The sequence below is a fragment of the Phallusia mammillata genome, chromosome 1 (genome assembly GCF_965637545.1).
Source record: "Phallusia mammillata chromosome 1, kaPhaMamm4.hap1.1, whole genome shotgun sequence".
NCBI classification, from domain to species: domain Eukaryota; kingdom Metazoa; phylum Chordata; class Ascidiacea; order Phlebobranchia; family Ascidiidae; genus Phallusia; species Phallusia mammillata.
Window position 1 is genome coordinate 28,304,498 of NC_137252.1, and position 21,598 is coordinate 28,326,095.

The window sequence follows — 21,598 nt, forward strand, 5'->3', positions numbered from 1 at the left end:
CAAAGAATAAAATGCACACTTTGTTTTTTTTTAGATGTTTTTATGTTGGTTTGTGTATGATTTATTTACAGTGCAACGAGCGCCATTTTTAAACTGCATTCCAGGTCAAATGATCATGCAGATATAAATATTCTGGGGCGTAGAAGTAAATATATTGATACATGTAGAAAGAAATGGCACATTTGAACATAAAAAAAGTCAAAAACACCCTTGTACAAATTCGGAAATATAAGTTTGACTAATTGCGTTTTAGTAAAAATACACCACGGTCATTCGATATATTTTTCACAACAAATTGCTGTTGGGTTAGTTTAGTTATCTTACTATTGCTATTTACTTCATTTGTAAATTCATTCACTTCTAGCATACGGTTTGCGTTTAATGTGTAACATCAGTTTTAAAATGATTTGAATTGCTTGTAACAACCGAAGGTACAATGTATGCTGAGTGGCCATCCATCGAGAAAGAAGTTCTTGATTTGGAGAAATGTCGAAGTGTTTTGCATTCTTATCCGTCTTTCGTCGGAAGAGATGTTGCAAGATCTGTGGTTCTCAGCTTATCAACACCTGCAACAGGTACTACAATATAGGATAATGATGGTTTTGCAAAAAAGTATGTGACTTCTATAACTATATATATGAAAAGTGTGAATCTTATTGTTTTTCATTATCTGTGTACTAAATGTCTACTTTGAGTGGGTATAAATCTGCTTATCGAACAATGCAGTTATTATCAGCAAATATTAATAAAACTTGTTTTTGTATGGCATTACTGTTTATCCCCAAATGAATATGTCAGATATTTTTGTTTAATATTTGCACAAATATTGTGCTGAATTACGACTGTCCCAAACAGATTAGTGTAGATTGATTATCTTTTGATTTACAAATGAATTGATGCAAACTTATATATAACTCCTACAAGACTGCGACAAAATGCCAGTTTGCAGAACATGTTCCCGACGAGATCTCGACCGTGCAGGACCTATATGTCCCACGTGCACGACCTGTAAATTTGTGTGCACGACCAATTTCAGCTGGCTCAAAGCAAGCCATATAGTTTAAGACAGAACAATTAATGTCTTTGATGCAAAATTTTGTTTTCAAAACTTAATTGCTCGTGCAGCTGCCGTACTCTGCAGACTGGACAAAATGTATGTTATTTTTTTGTCCAATGGTCTTGTAGGCATTACATACAAGTTGTGGCAATCGTTCAATCCACCTATCAATCAAAAGTTAATCAGTCCGCGCAAATTTATGCAGAAAGATCTTAATTCTGTGCAATTATTTGACAAAAAATCCTCCACTTTTCAATCTGCCATAGTAAAACACTTTCCACTCTGGCATACATATATTGTATACATTTTTAGGTCATACAATGTCACTTGGGCACAGTCCTATGCCACATATTCTCAGCACTGACACACAGGTATGTTTCTTTTAATTCTTGCTAACAAACTAGCCAATAACATTAATTACACTAATCTGCTTTTAAAAGGGTGCATATTGATATTGACCAATATGTTTGTAGGGGCCTCTAAATTCTTATTCCACCAAATATATACATGTAAGATATCGATTATCGTTTTTATGTTTGAGGTCGTTGATTGTAATTGCTCTAGCAAAATAATTCTGTTTCAAACTTCTCACATCTATGATAATAAAAGATTGATACTGATAATCGGTTAATAGCACACATTGGCACCAATAATGGCCTGGTTTACAATTGTTTATCCCTAGTGCATATATAATAAAGATTGGGTTGTGGGAATGTTCTGTAGCACATATTTTAGCTGGCTAAAAAAAACCTTAAGATTCAGGAGGTAACACAGGTCTAATTGAACTTGTATACTCACATTTCCTGAAACTAGCATATGAAAACTAAACACAAACTAATTTTTTTACACTCATTAACTGGGCAGATGTATGGTGAAAACAGAACATACTTTTGATATCAATTTTATTTAGAGTGTTTGTCGGCAACTAATTTGTATGTTGTTTGTTAGGTGAAATGGACAATGGAAGTTGTATGTTTTGGTCTCAGTCTTACTTTATCTGAGATTGAAACAATAAAAGCTTGTGTCCAGTTGTATTTGGATTGGCTGACAGTGGTAACTGTTCCAAAGCAAAATATTCCTTTGCCCATCCAGCGTGAACCATTGCCTTATGTGCAAAAGATGATTTGCCATTTGGAAAACTTGTTTATGCCAAGGTATGTTGTTGTATCTTTGATCCGATTAGGTTATAAAAGTCATGTGGAATTCTTACATTAAAAACTTGGTCCAAAGAGATGCTTTAAAAAATAGCATTAAAAAATAATATCTGGCATCAGAATGTGTAGTGAGGGGTAATGTTTATGGTAAAGAATAAATTCGACATGTTTTTGGGTTAAACATAGTTAGGACAAAGTTTTAAAACCTAACTGCCCAATCGGTCCGAATATAGATCCAGGCATTGTTTAATAGCTCATTACCATAGAAAATACTAAACAAGTCTTTCGTCCACCAGGTAGCATATTTGACAAACATCATATATCTAGTTTTACAATATTTTAGCTTACTACCATTGTAACTAAAATATTGCAAATCTAGATATATGATGTTTAAAAAGTTAGTACGTATCCCATAATAGGTTTGAAAGAATTTTTGTGACTATACTTGTATAGAACCTGAATTTAACTCTGCAGCCACTGCTGTGCTTAAAGTCACTTTTGGTATCTCATCTTAATAATGAATGAAAATAATGACAGCTTACATTGTGGGATATTGTAGATAATTATCATGCTCTGTGATTTTATGTTTCAGATCAGAAGGGGGATCATCCAATCAGTTGGGTTTGTGTAACACTGTGTTGAAAACAATTCAATCTTTGTCACACGATGGTAAAGGTTTTGATCGTGCGACCTGGGAGGCAGTTCTTAAGTTTGTTATCAAAGTTTGCGACACCATTTTGGCACCACCTTCACAACCAAGTAGGACTTACATTTCTACTAATATAACGTGCTCATGTAGGCTTTTTGAAGTTTTGGACTTGTATTGTTTTTGTTTTACTTGTATGTCAGCAAAATCAGCATTTTTGTGCCCATTTTGTGAATGCAACCCAAAATTATGTTCTAACGATTTTAACAAATACTTTAACCTTTCTTTCTCAATCCTGTCTTGGATTTTTTATACTGAGCCCACTATAGACCCCCAAGCAGTGGTACTGAACCCTGTGGGTTGATTTAATTCAATTTAGAAAGCAATGCTGTAGTGTAGACCACGGGTCAGCAACCTACGGCGCATTGGCCGAATCCATCCTGCTAAGTAAAATTATCCCGCCTATAGCTGTAGAAAAGTGAAAAATTTATTTTATGGCTGGAACAAACCTTTTTTACTATGCTTTATATGTGGGCTTAAGTGGATAAATGTTTTTTCATTACAATCATTAGTCTTTGTCCCAGAAATAACTCCACACTTGTGAATACACATAAATTTGTTCTTCACAAAGTAAAGGTTTTAATATTCAATTAATCGAATTTTTTGCATAGTTGGCAAATGTATCTAAACAATGTCAAAAATTTGATGAAACCCCACTAAATTTTATAGATTAAACAACATGGTAAACAGTAAATATGACTTGATAGGGATAGAATATTATGGCCAGGTGCTACTTGACTGATCTTGGTCTTCAGATCACCACATGCAAAAGATTACCAACCACTGCTTGTGAGTTAAAAGACTGGTAGATTACATTCTCTTTAACTCAAGCATAACTTTCAGATGGATTCTCAGAGCAGTTGTGTGAGCAACTAATGCAGACTTTCTATGATGTCTGGATGCTTTCTTGCACAAGATGTTTTCCCACTCCCTCCTTGTGGAAGACAGCAAGAGAACTGATGTCCCACTGGAGACACCACCCACCTGTAGTCGATTGGTGGAGTAGGATTTCATCTGCCCTTACCTCAAGGTATTTGTTGTTGTTCCTCCTCCCGGGCAGTCAGGGTTGTAGAGTCATAGTTAGTGTGACTTTTAAAGGTTGAGTCATTTTTGTAATACTGTAAAGTTAAGGTTGTGATATTTTGGGCAACATTGATTTTAGATCAATTTCAGTAAAACATTTGAAAGACCAAAATAACTTGTGCAAAAGCAGCATAATAGTTTGGTTTTGGGTTGGAATTTTAGACAAAAAAATGGGGGGGGGTTAAGAGTCAGAAATTTTGTGTTTACAACTTTGCTGACAGCCTACAAGTCAGCAAAACTACACCTGTTCAAAGATGCAACTTTTTAGACCTTTTTAGATTTTGTGATTTCAAACAAACGTTTAAATTTTGGTTTACGGAATTGAGATTAAATTGTCCACAGTGTTGTGAAGGTCCTTTTTTTCAAAGCCATTGGGCAATCATACTTTGCAACCCAATGTTTGATGATTTAGATTGCTGACATTCATGTATGGCCCTGATTTTCCTTCATACAAAGTTTCCGAGGAAGACATGAAGTTTATCCCAAAGGAGATGAATAATGAAGTAGTTGCACAAACCTGGTTTAGAGTCCTTCATATAATCAGGTCAGTTCAATTCTATTTTAGCAAGAGAAAAAAAACGTTTAGGGCAAAATAATGAAAAATTATGACTGTATTTCTATATTGCTTGTGTAAATTTTATGCTTTTATCAAACTCACTGAGCCAGTATCGAATTACCAGGTACTGTGCATTATTGCTTTTGATGTGCATTTTAGCAGTAAAAGTCAAAGTTATGAAGCATCCTTTGCTTAAATCAGGGGTTCTTAACCAGGGTTACGACATGCAGGGTGAAATCATACCGTATTTAGACATATTTGTAAAGAATGCGTAACACGTTACTTTGTTATATGTCTTAAACGGGTTGGTTTTGTACTACTTACAATACTGTTTTAATGCATGCATCCAACACGCAAGTTATAAATACCTATTATTACAATTATGTTAATTCCTATTATTACCATTTTATTAACTTCCGTCGACCATTTTAGACAAGGGGTACGAGAAAATTTAATGAAAGCTCAATGGGTACGAGTGCTAAAAAGGTTAAGAAACACTGGCTTAAATGATGTGAGAGTCATGATTTACTTTCTTAACAGTAGTACTGAAGATTATTGTACCAACCTGTGTTTTCAACTAATACTGTATTTTACTACACTGTTTCAAGTGGTCACCAGCTGGGCAATTCTTTCAAACAAAATTTGAACACACTCTATCGTAAAACTTTCTCAAAACGCTATAGAATAGATAATAATTAATCATCACTTAAAAATCTAACCAAATTGACATGTATTCTGTATGCTTGTCCAGGTTCATGAAAGTTAAAAATACCTCCCAACAATTTAATCATAAACATTACTGGCAAGGTACTGGTGTATATAGAATACATCGTTCAGACGTTTCAACAATCTCTGTTGTCATCATCAGTGCAGGTCGAAACGTCTGAATGATGTATTCTATATACACCAGTACCTTGGCAATAATGTTTTTGATAAAATTACTTTTCAAGTCCGTTTATAGTGTACCTCCCAACAAATTTTGACAAAATTGTTAGTAGAACACAATCCTGCTTTGTTAGTGACCCAGTGGAACTGAGCAACACCAACTTCATCACAAAGGCTGACAAGTTTATGGAACTTGCTTTGAAGGGTGAAGGATTTGACCCCAGCCTTCGAATGCTGCCCTATATATTTCTCAAGGCCATGAAGGGCGTATCTTCAATAGTGGATGCATTTTTAGGTAACTAATGGACATCAAACGGTTGTAAAACAGGTTAAAGTTGACTAATGTTTATTTGTTAAAAATCTTGAGTCAAAAAGTGGAAAAAAGATGTGTACTGCTTTTGCATATCAATATAATCAGGTTCTTGTTCTAATTTTAGGTTTGAGCAACCAAAGAAAGTACGAAGTCACATATCCCCATATTCTGCTGCAAATCTCAACACCAATCACACCAACAAATGCAAGAAAATCAGGAAAAGCCAAGAAAGTGAGTTCACCAATTTGGATAATAAGTAAACTGTGGAAAATTATACTTCGTTGAGTGACCAAGGTCTGCTGAATGGTGAATATTACATTTTTTTCTCAAACAAAATGAAGTAATAATTTGAACATTCTGACACCTTTTCTTCTTGTAACCCCAGTGAGTAATGTGAAATAATATGTCTCATGAATAGATCCATACTGTCAAATTATTGGAATTATTTCACCCAGTGCAGTGGTTCTCAAACTTCTACTGATCACATACCACCTAAAGACTTTTCTATTTAAAGACTTTTCTACCTAAACCCCGTTTGAATGGTAGACTAAGAGATAGGCCTGTTCTTCTTGACTAGGGATATTTCTGAAACCAGCAAGGTGAGCATTTCCTAAAGAATGCCAAAAAACAGGGCTGATCAGTTGGGTCAGTTGATTTCGATACTTGATTTTACATGGATTAAGTAAAACAGAGAGCTACTCGCCATCTGTCAAGCTTTGTGCACCCGAATTGGTCCGCATACCACAGGTTGAGAACCACCTTGGGCATAGTTACCCATGTTTGTATTATGTGTGGTGTTATAATTCATCCCCGAAAGCACATTGCATTAGCAAAGAATTAGTTGTTGCTTGGCCAAACAGACCCCAATTTTCCACCCTTCCATATTGCTTACCTTCTATCCATATAACATGACTAAGTGAGGCTTACATTTCATAGGGAGCAACATCAGCTGCCTTCTCACGTCCTCCTGCATCACCTGGAGCCTCCACAACGAGTCCCAGCTCCTCCACATCTTCCATAACTCCTCCTTCAGCCTCCGCTAATGCTGGTTCCATTTCATCCCTTGACATGAGACCTCGCCCTGCCCCGCAGCGCCCCCAGTGTAACAGTGTGTTGCATCTGTTCGGGGAATGGCTTTTTGATGCTGCTCTGGCTGGATGCAAGTTTGAACAGATATATGGAAAGGAAAAAGGTATTGTATAACTGTTATACTCTATCATGTGCAGAGAAAAAATATTCGCTTTTCTATTTGCGAAAATTGGCTGAAACAAATCATATGCAGTAGTAGAACTATTTGGGTGATTGTTATTCCTTCCTAAACAATTACAGCTTTGGCCAATGGAAATAACCCCAAAGAGAGTCTAAAAACGTAAGCGAAAGTAGCTGACATCCATACATATAAGTCAAGTAATTGCACACGTCGAATTGTTGATATTACAACATTACTTGTGACACCCACACCTCGAAATTCGATTCGATTTCTTAGTTTGTTTACTGAACCTTTTCCAAAACGCTGTTGATCTGCTTAACCCCTTTTGACATGTACAAGGCTTTTCCAAATACACTTCAGCTTAAAAACAAGATGGCAAAAAAATCACGTCAACCGACAGAACCATTACCGGTAACATGTCGCAAACAAGGTCTACCCACCTAGGCTGTGCAGCAGTTTTTCGACTCAGTTGTTAGTGTAGTATCGTATAGCTGCGATTTGATTTGCCTAGCGACATATAATTTGTTAGAGCCACATTCACTGCAACTAAAACACTATCACAGATGACGAACGGGTCATAAACTTTGTAAAAGTACGTATAAACCTTTAAATCGGACAAAACCAAAATCGTTTTTCTCAAACATTAGAAAAGATAAGCAGTGGGCCATAATACGTTCAGGTGCCTTACTAAACTTATATATTTCGCCAGTCAAAAATATTATAGCAGTACTATCATTTCCCATGATAAAACTTAACAAAAACGTAGTAGTTGAAGACAATTTGAGTATGTCGAAAAATTGAGGAGCCGCTTTGGCAAATTCTGATAATACTGCTCCAATTCACTTCAGTTCACACAAAATCTTTCTAATTACTAACCCTTTACATGCAGGCACTGAAGGACGAGCGCGGTCAACCAGTATTCCATACTCCACATCTGGCAGTTTATTGAACGCTCCTTCCACTGACAACTTAGTTTCCAATCCCATGTTTGACGGATCGGAATTCCCCGAATCGTCAGACGCTGGTCGTGCTGAAGCTTGTGCAACCCTATGTCGCATTATTATGTGCAAGAAAACAGGGGAACATATTCTGCCCGTGTACCTCTCCAGGTTTGAACTTTATTTTTTTCCTAGCAGTTTTAGCTAATTCAAACAAATAATTTGATACAAGGTAAAACACCAAACAGGGTAAACACGAAAAAGAGTCGCGTAAAAACAATGATAAAACGCTGATAAAGATGTCAAAAAAGTTCAGCGGCTGTAGTGCGAATTCTCCCTATAGTAATTAACCGACTCTGACTCCAAATCCCAACAAAAACAAAGCCTATATTATGCCCGATTTGTTCCTGTTTTTTTGAACAAAAATGGCCGCAAGTCATAGTCTAAAAAAAATTCACGACAACTTTGCCGTAAAAAGTGCGACCCACCAATTTGGACTACACTATTCAGCTTTCCTCAATACTGTGTTCATTTTTAGGTTTTACTTGGTGATGAGTCAAGGTCTTCGCGGTGACAGCAAACAAGTGCTGGCAAGTATCCTACTTAACTCTGTTGATCTAATGCGACTCGATCTTCCCGGCATCACTTGCCTCCTTCCTCCTCTTCTTGCAGCTCTCGAATCGATTCTGCCTGACAAGTAAGTTTGGTGTTTAGTTGTGTTTTTTTCTAATGTTTTATAATTGTTTTTTGATACTTTAAATATTCATTGGAGTATGTGTTTTACTGTGGATTTAGAGTTTTTTTGCCTTGGTGAGGTTTTAGAAAAAAATATAAATGGCGCACAAGTTTGATTCGTTGGTATTTTAGTATGTTAATGCGACAGAACTTATTTACGTCAACATATCATTAGAGTATGTGTACCGCCTATCTATTTGAACTATTAAGCAAATATGTAGCACACTGTTTTATTAGGTTCAAACTTTTTAAATTACCCGCAAAAAAGTTCGGGCATTTTCTATCACTTGTATTTCACTGTGTTGTAACTTTTAGAGAATTGCAGCAGTTCAAGCCATATCTGAATGTTACTGAACTTCGAAGGGCTTCTACCCATCTTCTTATTTCAATGATGCCGCTCGCTTTACATTACACCACACTTCAAGTCGCAGTAAGAAAAAAATCTTTAAATTATTCACATAACGTTTCCACGCCAAATATTTGTCTGTTATCATTGCATATTCCACAAGGAATTCATATTGGTGAAATTTCGTGATAAACCGTGAAATGATAGAATCAGTTTATCTTTGAATAGGGAATTGGTGATTGTGGTATCAGTCTGCATTTTAAGACCAATTCTACCCAATATATCTATTTCAATACCAAACCACTAATTGCATCTATTTAAGTAAGGAACTGGTCCTGCGTTACAGACGAAATATATATTTCGTTTGTCTGTGATTGAGTAATTCTGTTTTAACCAAAGGTGTATCGTCCGTTGTTTTCACTGTTTTAGTGATAAATAATGGGGCTATCTTTTGAATAACCCAAGACAAATCTATATGGAGCGAATAAGACAATGTTTTTGCAATTATTGCTTTAGGACATCGAAGAGCAATGGGCTGGTCCAAATTTGAACGTTAATCCAACATCACGAGTTACGTTTCAATCGATGAAGAAACGTCTGCTTGACCTTCTTATAGGAACACTGCAGTGCGAATCTGATGCCATCAATACACAGATGATACTAGGTAAGCACTGATCGTGTTTTATGTAGCTGTTTACCTAAAACGTGAAAGCGACCATACTAAGTTTCGACTTGTTTTGTAAGTAGATGCAAATCAAAAACATTGGGTCAAAACTTTTTTTGAAATTGTATTGTCAATTGTAACGATTTTGCGTTCTGTAAAGTCAAAGCCAACTTTTTCATTTCTAACTGATGGGAGAATTTAATGCGTTTCTGAAACTTTGTTATTTCAAACACATCTTAAAAAATCTGCCACATTTTACAAATCAGGTGCTTTGCTGTTGGCTCTGCATGACTCAGCACTTTTCGAGGCCGTTGGTGACACTCTGACATCACGTGATGGAAAGATGGCGGGAGTAGTGCAACCGACCGAGAATGAAAACGTCCCAGTCGGTAAGTGATGCTTACAAAAATCGTTGGGTTTCAGACGATTGTAATCAATTGTAAAGCAATAAAGAAAGTTAATCGTTTGTGTACGAATTGCCATTGTGTAAAAACATTGCAAGGACGACTGTGCCATTAGCTCATGACTACGTATTGTATTACGCAACGAAACTTGTAACATTTGAAAGACAAATTGCGAGCATTTAGGACAAACGTAACCTGAGACTCGCCGATATTATCTATAAATCAACATGCTCGATTTCGAACATGGTTGTTATTTGAGCTCAGTGCTCCGAAAGCATTTAACGCGATGGGGCATGAAACAAAAGGATAGTTTTTTTGCAATAAGAGCAAAACCGTCACATTTCGATAATGAACACGTTTGTCCGTCCGAGTATTGTTATGAAATACATGACTTAACAGACCACTAAAGGTACTAGCAGTTTTATTCTAACAAACTTGTTTTTGTGAACAGACACAGCGTACGGTCTCTTCGTCCAGATCGTTCATCTCGTATCACAGAAGTTGGACACTTGGAAGTCAGACGTTTCGATCTCACTCGCTGCACTTGAGCTGCTTAGCGGTCTGGCACAGGTGAGTCTTTCAACGCCAAACGATTTTCTAGTTTATGTTACGTACTAACTTATTATGGGTCCCCTTCCCTGAAGGGGACACATATTGTTTTTGTCCGTATTTTTTTTTTCTTTTTTCTGTCTAACGCTGGTTTGTAACGCTCGTTTGGTCAAGAAAGCGTGCTTCAAATTTATTCAAATTTGGACAGATGTTAGTTATTAGTCCGAGTTTGGTCCCCGTGAAATTTGACCCCGAATGACCCAGCGGTTCATCCACAGACCCCCAAAACGTAAAATTTTTAAACGCTCGTTTGTAGCGCTCATTTGGTCAAGAAAGCATGCTTCAAATTTATTCAAATTTGGACAGATGTTAGTTATTAGTCCGAGTTTGGTCCCCGTGAAATTTGACCCCGAATGACCCAGCGGTTCACCCACAGACCCCCAAAACGTAAAATTTTTAAACGCTCGTTTGTAGCGCTCATTTGGTCAAGAAAGCATGCTTCAAATTTATTCAAATTTGGACAGATGTTAGTTATTACTCCGAGTTTGGTCCCCGTGAAATTTGACCCCGAATGACCCAGCGGTTCACCCACAGACCCCCAAAACGTAAAATTTTTAAACGCTCGTTTGTAGCGCTCGTTTGGCAAAGAAAGAGCGCTTCAAATTGATTCAAATTTGGATATATGTTAGTTATTAATCTGAACTTGATCCTCCAGAAGTTTGACCCCGAATGACCCAGAGACAGACCCGCAGGCTCTCGAAACGTAAATGTGTCTAACGCTCGTTTGGTCAAGAAAGATACTGTAGTTAGAAGTCCCAAGAGTGTACGTTTACGAATAATAGGGCAGAGCGGGAGGACTCAGCTTGACGTCGGACAGACGTTTTACGACACGTCCTTTCGGTGATTAGAAATCAGCTGTTTTGCACAGCAATGCTATGTCGTTTTATTAAGTTATCACTCACATTTTCAGTTTTGGCAACGGTTTCAAACATATGACGCGATTTAAACCTAATAAGCGTGCTTCGTATATGTCAAGCAAAACTTTGTTAATCAAACTAAATATGAAAAAATAAACTTTTTTGCAAGACAAAAGTTTTTTTAAATGCTCGTTGTCAGGTTGGCCGCTGCATGACCACGGGTTACTTCAGGTCAATTAGTAGGTATTACTAACACAGTTCGGAACTTTCTTTCGTCATAACGTAGCGTTTTTTTGAATCAAATACTCAAGGCATGTATCAATTAGGTCAAACGGTGTTGTTGAACAGCAAGGACGGCGTGCTATTGAAAACGGTGTCAAAAGGTCAAACAGTCGTTTGGTGTGTGCACCCTAAAGGTTACTACAGGTCAATGGTACTCGTTTTGCGAAACAAAGTTAAATGAAAAACAATTTGTTATGTATACACTTGCAGCAAATCACTGTTACAGCTTTCTAGAAAAAAATTGTGTCTAAAACCCGACCTTGGGCGACAATATCTGGGTCAAAGCAAGAGATAAATCGAAAGTATTTGTTTCGTTCTTTTTTATTGTTTTTGTAATTATACGACAATAATAGTGCAAAAAAAATACAAACAAATTTTTTTATTCTTGGGTTAATGCTTTCTAAAAATTTGTTCTTAAGAATTTAAAAATCACCGCAACATTTGTTTACCGTAAATCCGCACAAACACTCGTGTGGGGACCCATTAGTTTTTGTTTACAAAAACAATCATATGTGTAGATCAAATGATGTGTATAGTAAATTGGTAAATATCGTATAGAATATATAAAATGGAAATATATCAGAAAGCCACCATTCTAGTTTAAAATATTTTTGTTTGTTGGTTTTCAGTTCTTTATGATGTAAGTCTCAAAATCCAGCTTGCACGCACGATTTTGCCTGCTTTTTATTGCTTTTAACTTACCTGACATAATAAACTACTATTTCACACACACTAAAAGTCATTACCATTTTGAAATAACGGGTAATTTGACGCGCAGTGACCTAAAGTTTGCCGACTCCTGACATAAACGTTAAAAAACTGAATTTATTTCGCAGGCTCCAGTAAACTTGCAGGATCGTCACGAATGCAGACGAGCAGTGCATGAGTTGTGTCAATATATTGTCCACCAATGCGAACGACCGCCACCCCAACATAAGAGGGAATTGCATTCGATGATCGTTACTGCTTTCCACACCCTTGCTAACTGGCTGTTGGAACATCCGTACCTCATGGACGACAAGGTAAGCTGCGTTTTTATTGCGTGGGTTAACGTTGACGTGGTTTGGACCTAAAGACGACAGTTTGATTCAATGCCATTTTTCAACTTTGTCGTACCTATTGCAGCGTTATGAAAATGTCAGTATTTATTCATCTAAACTTTTTGTCACGTAGTTTGCTCGATTTGAATAAGTTTTACAACATATTTGCACTGTTTAGTTTCCAAATTGCTACTATCAATACAAATTCACTATGTAGTAAAAACATAGTTGTAGTAGAAAATGTTTAAAGATGTATTTACGGTTTCTTGTAGCCTGATTTTAAACCTGAGGCGAAAAAGTTTTGGATCATCAATATATGATTTTTGGACAGGTAAAACAGGTAACTAAAGTTGTATGCTACAGGACTGCTTGTACGAAGTGCTGGAGATAATTGAACTGGGAATTTCGGGAAGCAAGTCGAAACCAGTTTTAACCGGTTCACCACCAGTTATGAAAGCCGACAAAGAAATCAGTCCTGTGTCTATGCGAGTCATGGAAGCCGCCGAAAGCCTGCTTTTGCTGTAAGTCCTCGTAAAATTTCCCATTGCACACATAATTTTAGACCAGTCCTTTTAAACAAAGCACTCAATGTCCGCTAATGCATCAGACAGATACAAGGTTACACATAGGTTAGTTCACTTTTCCAAACTTCATTCATAAATTTTAGGGTATTCGAGCACTTGGGGGCTTTCCCTAGTCCTTGCTCGCCCAGTGCGTCATGCAGTTTACTCGACGAATGTTCGCTCGTGCAATACGCGGACGGTGTAGAGGACACACTCAATGGTTCAGTAGATATGAACAAGGCAGTTCGGTCTTTTCGATACTTCGGACTGCACAACGGTCTGCTGCTTGGAATACTGGAACAAAACTTGCAAAACGAGCAAGGTGATAAAATGTGTCAGTGTATGTGTGTATGATGACTACCTTTCTGGCGTTTGTAAGACGAAAAGTATTCTCCTGGTATTTATTAGCTATAACCAGGGATACATTACCTGCATTACCTTCCTTATTTCTAAGATTTGTCCTTATTTTGAAGGGCAGTGTCTTAGAAACATGTATTGTCCGTAGTTCTAAAAAGAGTCCTTATTTTGTCTTATTTTCAATAATTAGGAGTCAAATCCCTGTTACAAGTGTTTCAAAGCGTTTGTTTGGTTTCATATAAAAAAAATATTTTTTCGGTTGTCCTTGTTTTGGGGCCCATGTCGATGGCAACCCTGACTAAAAATATATATGCTACCATACCTGAAGACAGTCGGTATTTAATTATTGTTTTCAGACTGGTTGTTTAAAACTTGGGTTAAAATTGATACATTTTCTTTTTCCTTTTACAGTTTGTTGATAATTTTACTCCTCTTACTTTTTTTGGATAGAACCGGTTCCAACTGTCACCATCGTGATTCGTGGACCTTCAGGAAGAAAAGTTTGGACGATGCAGCTTCGTCAAACTCCAAGGTCTGTGTGTGTTATATTCACATAGTGAGATAAGCAAAACGTAGTTACAAAAACTAAGCTGCAATCCGAATCAAGCCCGAAATGTGGCCTGAACCTGATTCTTTCAAAGAAAAAAGCACGAATATGGCCGATGGTTAGATTCACCAAGGTCAAATTATGACACGAATGTGACCGTGTGCAAAGCTAGACCCGATTAAAGCCCACCGTATTTAAACTTCTACCCGACCTGAAAAGCTTGACCCGACTTAGGACTCGGTATCTATCCAATAGGCGGATGAACATATTTTCTTGTGGACTTCTTTGACATCGGTTTTTGGAAAAACGATTTGTAGATATTCCAGTCCCAACCTTTATGCGATTAAGTGAATTATTCGATTATTTTCGAAATCAAACTCAACAGGAAGGACCCACTGTCATCAAGCGCTTATTTGTACCGACCTGATCGGCCTCCACCAAACGAAATGACTGAAGCTTACAAACGTGCTAAACATCGAACATTCCCTGAAGAGGTTGATCGTATTCCACTGGTGCAAGCCGACTGCAGTATTCCGCTTCTTACTGATGTCCCAAATGCTGAGGTGAGTAGCAGTGGTTTGCATATTGTGCGTTGTTTGTAGAACTATGACGAAAGATGTTGAAGTACTCTCTTCATCGTGTGTATTGCATTATAATATGCGATTTGGATTTTGATAACACCAAGACTGCTCAGCCCCGAATGGGCTCCTGTCGTCAGTTTAAATCCTACCGCAGATGTTCTAGCATACGCCTTGCCAAGTGGAAATGTTTTTTATTATAACGCCTGTAATGCGATTACTGTGTGAAGGAATTATTTTCAGCATCTACATGTATCAAATAACTAAATTTTAATAAATTTGGTTATAAAAACTTTTTTGTGATTATTCTCTGGGAAAATTCGGTGCATTACAGCATAGCTTTTGTTTGTTTTTATCAGTGTTTCATACCGGAACGGAACGGAACGTTATACCGGAACGAAATAAATACTTTTTGGCTCAAATACCGGAACGGAACGAAATACCGTTATTTTTTATTCCGGTATTTCGTTCCGGACATTTATCATAAAAAATTGCTGAAAATTTCGCGCCGTTAAGATACAATAAAAATTGAGGCTCCTACAATTTACATCCGTTTGACCATTATTGACAAATGTTATATGACGTAACAACTACCGACAATAATTTTTGTGTGTTGCAACTTTCTTTCTTTTTTCGCTTAATAGTTGTAAAGACCACAAACAAATGTTCTTTTTTAAGACCGAAATACCGAAAAATACCGTTATAATTTTATTTCGGTCAGACCGGAACGAAATGCAAATATCGGTCCAGAACGAAATAACTAATTTGCTCAGAACGAATAACGTTATTTGGTTTCGTTCCGTTCCGGTATGAAACACTGGTTTGTATCATATTTATGTTTTTCCTTGTTACTTGGTTTTACAGCAAGCGGCTCGAATAGAGGTTCTCCGAAATCTCATCGAACTACAGAAGGATTATGATGAAGAAATCGCCAGGTAATAATAAAACAAATTTTTAACGATAGTTGCCATGTCATTGGAAACATATATTTCCAAATAAAATGCGTAAATCCGATGAGTTTTTTTTTAAATCTTAAAAAAAGTTGTAAGCCTTAACAAGGGTAACAGCGTTTTTTAACAAAGTTTTAAAATTCCACTAGCAAATGTCGAGAGAATCCCATGCAGATGCCGGAATGTTTACCGGCTCATCCCACTCACGAGTTTCACGCGGCACGCCTATTCCTCTCACATATGAACCTTCTCACGCTGGAATCTGTGAAGGCGCAACCGAAGGCTCGTCTCGGACCTGATGTAAGGGGACACAAAACATTATATTAAGCAGAACGTTTGATTGGTCGCCAGTGCCGGATTAACCATTAGGCAAAGTATGCACGTGCCTACAGACCAGTCAAAAATCCAGGCCACAATGCTTGATATAACTTATTTTAACACATAATGTCTGCATTGCACGAATTGCAATGCCCCACAGCGGCTTTTATACATCATCGAGATTGAATACGTCTTTTTCATCGAGATTTAATAGATTACCTTTAAAAATCAAATGTCTTTATTTCACTTAACGTAAACAGCGCTTCTGTTTTTATAAAGGGTACTAACTGAGTTCATGTTTTGTGGCTTATTAACTGTTACACACACTTCCAGCTTGTGATGTTAAATGCAAGTGAGAGTCAATTTGCTGTCGATCTCGAAGCGCTGGATTCGATTCCCACCAGAAACCATGACACTGTGTTTGTTTTCTACGTGAAGAAGGGGCAGAACAATATGGAGCAGGTAACTGTTAAACGATATTCCTCTTGAAACCTAGAAACTTGTACAGTTATAAACAACATAAGTTTATCTCGTTAAAATAGGATTAAAACATGTAATTATTATGCACATACACATACATCAAAAAAGCGAACAAGTCGATTAGAAAGTTCAGTCAAATAACTCCACCAATAAAAACTAATACAAGTTCAAGGTTTGAGCTGCAACGGCAGTTAATTTTGTACTAAACGCGTACATGAATAGTGTATTGGAGATTGCAATAGTATTGGGCATTTGTAAAGTTATTTAGCGTAAGAGTTGTATGCCTGGTCGGTTCATGTTTAAGTTTGACTAAAACATGCTCGATTCAGGTTCACACTCGGCATCGTTTGTGGGGCAATCGCATCCATTGTTGAGTCTGATTTGGGCGTTGTTGTTGTTTTTTGCAAAATTGAGTTCAAGAGATTATACCTTCGAACTTAGGCCCCGATTTCGGGACGTTTACATCTGTAAATTACATTCTCGCACATAGCTTACTTGTAAAAAGTCTTACTTTGTGCAATTTTTAAATCTTACACTTGTTCGTTATTTAAACACAAGATCGTGATAGTGATTCACTCATGAGGTTTGTTGGAAAAATTCCGCACAGGTTTTGTCGAATGTGAACGAATCCAACAAAGTCCAACCAGCTTTTACTGAGTTCCTGCTGTCGTTGGGTTGGCCTGTGGACACACGCAGACATCCAGGGTGGTGTGGAAAATCCACTGAGTCTTGGAAACTACGTCATCGCCAATTTTCTGACCAAGGTACTTACCCGAATCTTTTCCAAAAATATACTACATCTTTCCACTAAGATTGGGTCAAAGTCTGCAATCGTTGGGCTACTGCGGGTATCTCATTTTTTGGCTTGGTGCTTTGTCAGAGCATGCTTAGGACATAATAACGTCGTTCTTAGCTGCTGTAATATTAATTTAGGTGACATGCTGTGCTTCACTGAAAATTGTTACTTTCTGAACCAAAACATTCTCAAGATTAGAAAAACGTGTTCAGTGTTTCTCTTGTCGCAATTTCGATGATTAGACCAGTGGTTCCTATTTTTTCGACAAATTCCTTCCTTAACCATTCAAAACATGTTTTTCCTTAATAATATAGTCACATACTACTTTGTAGATGCTAAACCATATAAAGATCATTTAAACTTGTTTTTTTATCAACTTTACAGGTCATATTCACAGAGCTTAAGTGTCTATTTACAAACCACATGTAAACATTAAAATAAACTCCTCCCCTAAAGTTTTAAAATTCCACCCCAGATGGAAACCACTGGATTAGACACTTTTTAAGGCTACTAAGGAGAGCATCTTTCCTTTGATAATGGGGTTTTTGGGAATACGAAATCGCAAACGGTTTTGCATTAATAATGATCTTTTTTACATATGTTTGTTTCGTATCAGAAATTATCGACTTGAACAAGGACCCACCATCAGCGTTCAACGGCGAACCCTATATTCTCTATTATGCTGACGCCATGACAGAAGTAGCTTTCGTGGTGCCAAGCCCCGCCCCTGCCACGCCTACACATCTGCCGCAGATTGACGAAGGTTTTGAAGTTGACGGTGCAGTTGGGAATGAGCAGACTAAACAGGAACTGACTTTGGATTTATCAGCTGTTCCCGCTAATACTGTTGGTTTAACACAGGTGAGCGCCATAAGCGATTTAAGGTGTTTTTATTTGACGTCGCATTGTAGATAGGATGTGGGTGTCAGTTAATTTGGAAAATACTTTCTCAATACAAGTTGAAAAACTGATGAAACCTTATAGGTCGAAACAGTGTGCACTGTCTGCAGCTTATCATTTATATGCTCTATGCTTTTACATTAAGTTGACAAAAATGTTGAACTGCTTTTCCTCAACTAAAACAAAACGTTTGTGTTTCTGGTATAGTCTATCCTCCATTATTTTCATAGAACACTACTAAGTTTTTTTTCACAAAAAAATATATTTTACACACAAAAACTCGTTTCTACCCAACTGATGGATATTGTTTGAAACACTGTTTTCGCCAAAACGTGGAAAATAGAAGTTTTATGTGACTAACTTCTTATTCTGATTCCCCTTGTTTGCTACAAAAATGTGTTGAACTTGTTCAATACAAAAGTACATAACTTCCTTCATTACAGGAAAGTCCCACCAGTCCAACCAGTCTTCAACCCAACAAACGCAAAACGTCCGGAGCTTCACGTCCTAATCCACAGTTTATGCCGGACACTCGCGTTGCGCTCATGTGGTGCGAGAGTTACGACAGCTTCGGTATGTCACTACCATATTTTGCATTGTTGGACTCTGTAGAAGTTAATAAACTAAAATTTATAGGTCTACAGTTTTCCACAAATTGATTGGATTGGTTGTTTCTGTTTTAGTATAGGGTTAAATGGCTGTTTTTTTATTGATAATTTTTTTTACAGACAACTTTCCGTATGAAAAGCTGGAGAGCGAAATGAATGTCAATTCGGAAAGCACCATCGCCCAAGCCAGGTTAAATACAGTGCGGTGTTCAAACACCATTTTGTTTTGCTGAATTACTTAGCTGCACCTTATCAATCATGAAGCTCCTTGCATGTTACATGTTGCGTTGTTTTTTGCGTTTTACAGTCATATAGCCCCAAACCTTTTTGAAGGAGGTTGGATTGATGTGAACTGATTTTGAATCAACAGTAATCACATTTAAATTCCTTTTGTTTAACCACGATTTATGTCGAAAGACATACCCAATACACTATTTTCTAGCTGCGTTAAATTGGCATAGAAATTTGTCAATGTACGATAATATGCAACCCTATTCCACTTTTATTGGTTTAACATGAGTTGCAGTAAAAGCAATTCGTCTTGTAATACATGTTCAATATACTGATGTTTCGAATAACAACAAACATCTGTATTCACAGAGCCAAAGACGGTCTTGTGGTGATTGTAATCCACCCGCTTGACAGTGGTTTGTTCCGAATCTTCGTTCACGGTCAGAACGGTAGCAAGGGTGGAGTGGCAGTCCCTCTTGTATCAGGGATGGTTGTCAGCAGAAGAGCTCTAGGTATGTGACACCAAACTCACTTAATAAGCCACGTTAAATACAGCAAACCTCGGTTAATCCGGACCCGAAATTTGTCAGGATTAGGCGAAGATCCAGATTAACCGAATCCGGTCTAACCGAGATTGAATGTGTTGTAGTTTTTTTTAAAAAAAAAGGTTATAGACAGAATTGTGCGAGTGAAGAACTATTGTTTCTCTCATTTTATTTTAACAAGCAATCATATTGGGTCAATCGTCAATTATACAAAAGCTCCTTGGCGAAGTTATGAAGTAGCAACGTCTTAAATACGAAATTATTTTAACTTCCTAAATAGTGTGCAACGTTGTTAAAACATTTTTGTGTCATTAATACCCACTTGCCAATACGTTCCACTAAAGTTGTCTTTTTGTCCACTATAATACAAAGAAGTATTTTAAAACCAAACACAAAGACCAAATTTGTTTTGTTTTTCACTAGGTGGCGTGTTAACATATACGTTCCAATATGTTGGCTGCAATTTCTAATTTGTCCTGTATTAGGTACCGCGGTCCGTATGACAGCAATGAATGTGTCGAGACGTCGACGTTTAGCAAGCGACAGTTATTCACCTCCACACGTACGAAGGAAGCAAAGAATCAACGAGTTGTTCAGCAAATACCAGCGCCGATGCACCGAACCGGAATTCTTCACTTCTGTTTTTACCGACTGCCGACGCAACGAAACTAAGGCAGATTCCGGTAATACGTTGAAACCTGTACCAGCCGCATCATAAAGTAAGTTCCATATTTGAGGATACGGGGACAGTGTAGGCTACCAGTTAAATTAGATTCAAGTATGCATGATAATAAGCAAAGGTTTTAAACAGTCTAATTTACAACGAAAAGTCATGATATTTTGCATTCCCGAACGGCGCAGACAGCATTGGGGATCAGAGGTTTTCAAGCGTTTTTTCTGGTTAAACCCTTAGCAAAATTTGAACATAAAATTTAACAAAAGTTTTTTTGAACTTAAACGTAGTTTCACTTATGAAATTTCCATGTATTCTATTATGGCCGTTTAAGTTTTTTGCTCTTGTGATATTTACCCCCAAGGCATGTCAAATTTGCCCATGTTTAGAGAATAAAAAGGCCTACTCGATATCGACATAGCATATTTTAAATTTGCTTCAAGTACCCAATATACACGTGATGTTTGGGGTTCGGGTAAACAGGACACACACTACCGATGATTTGTTGTGGCGCAATAAGCCCGTTTTAAACCTTGTATATTTTGCAGGATCATTCTACACTGTAAGATCTTTTGCAATCAAGAAATCACGAGATTTAATGATCTATCCACGAGCCGTGTAATACTTGCTTGACATACGCTGTTTTGCTATTATGCACTTTCTCTACCCATGATCCACGTATAAGTCTCTTTAGTAATACTTTTACAGCCACTTTTCGTATTCTTATGTGGTCATAATGGAAACTGTTTTATTTGTATGACAATTAAAGCAGTCAATTGATTTGTTTTTTCCCGAATTCATTTTTGATTGCTGTTGATTTGTGCGCATGTCTTTATATGCACATGATACGTTTCTTGTGGTGCAACAATCCCACCATAGATCACCGTCATATTACTATCCTATCTGTGACTGTTAAAAAAAGGCTTGACTTCTTACAGAAGAGTTGGATAAAATACTTGTCACAACAACCAACAGACAATGTTCTCTTGGTAACAATATCTTACTGTGCAATTTCGTATCTGTTGTTTTGTTTCTTCAATACCCAATAAAACAATGAAAAAACGATTGAGTTTGTTTTTCAAATGTTGCCTTTCCTGAAGGGAGTCCTTAGACCAGTAGTGGTCCATGTTGACTTTTCGGTTGGTCCACGATCACGATATTTGGGTGATAAACTGAAGATAGTTCACATCATGTATTGGAGGGTCAAAAATGT

The 21,598-nt window shown here is 37.2% G+C and overlaps 1 protein-coding gene across 1 annotated transcript; it reads left to right on the forward strand.

The window, feature by feature from the left end:
- The first annotated feature begins 325 nt into the window (after nt 1-325).
- LOC145219094 (ral GTPase-activating protein subunit beta-like) lies at nt 326-21,450 on the forward strand. The gene is made up of 30 exons (XM_080086475.1): nt 326-575; nt 1,370-1,428; nt 2,006-2,211; nt 2,804-2,970; nt 3,761-3,947; nt 4,413-4,544; nt 5,576-5,736; nt 5,879-5,985; nt 6,691-6,946; nt 7,854-8,073; nt 8,441-8,599; nt 8,953-9,067; nt 9,500-9,647; nt 9,914-10,036; nt 10,503-10,621; nt 12,636-12,821; nt 13,203-13,360; nt 13,507-13,724; nt 14,210-14,291; nt 14,692-14,869; nt 15,749-15,819; nt 15,984-16,134; nt 16,486-16,614; nt 17,240-17,396; nt 18,045-18,289; nt 18,772-18,901; nt 19,057-19,126; nt 19,537-19,679; nt 20,198-20,431; nt 20,934-21,450. The coding sequence occupies exons 1-29, from the start codon at nt 437-439 to the stop codon at nt 20,428-20,430; spliced, it is 4,449 nt and encodes a 1,482-aa protein (XP_079942601.1). The 5' UTR covers nt 326-436; the 3' UTR covers nt 20,431; nt 20,934-21,450.
- Nucleotides 21,451-21,598: the final 148 nt, after the last annotated feature.

Excerpts from the sequence above, each read along its gene's own strand:
- LOC145219094 (XM_080086475.1), top strand. The coding sequence starts at position 437 with ATGTATGCTGAGTGGCCATCCATCGAGAAAGAAGTTCTTGATTTGGAG. Across the intron at positions 17,397-18,044 it reads TCGCCAATTTTCTGACCAAG|AAATTATCGACTTGAACAAG; the intron begins GTACTTACCCGA and ends GTTTCGTATCAG. Across the intron at positions 19,127-19,536 it reads AGCACCATCGCCCAAGCCAG|AGCCAAAGACGGTCTTGTGG; the intron begins GTTAAATACAGT and ends CTGTATTCACAG.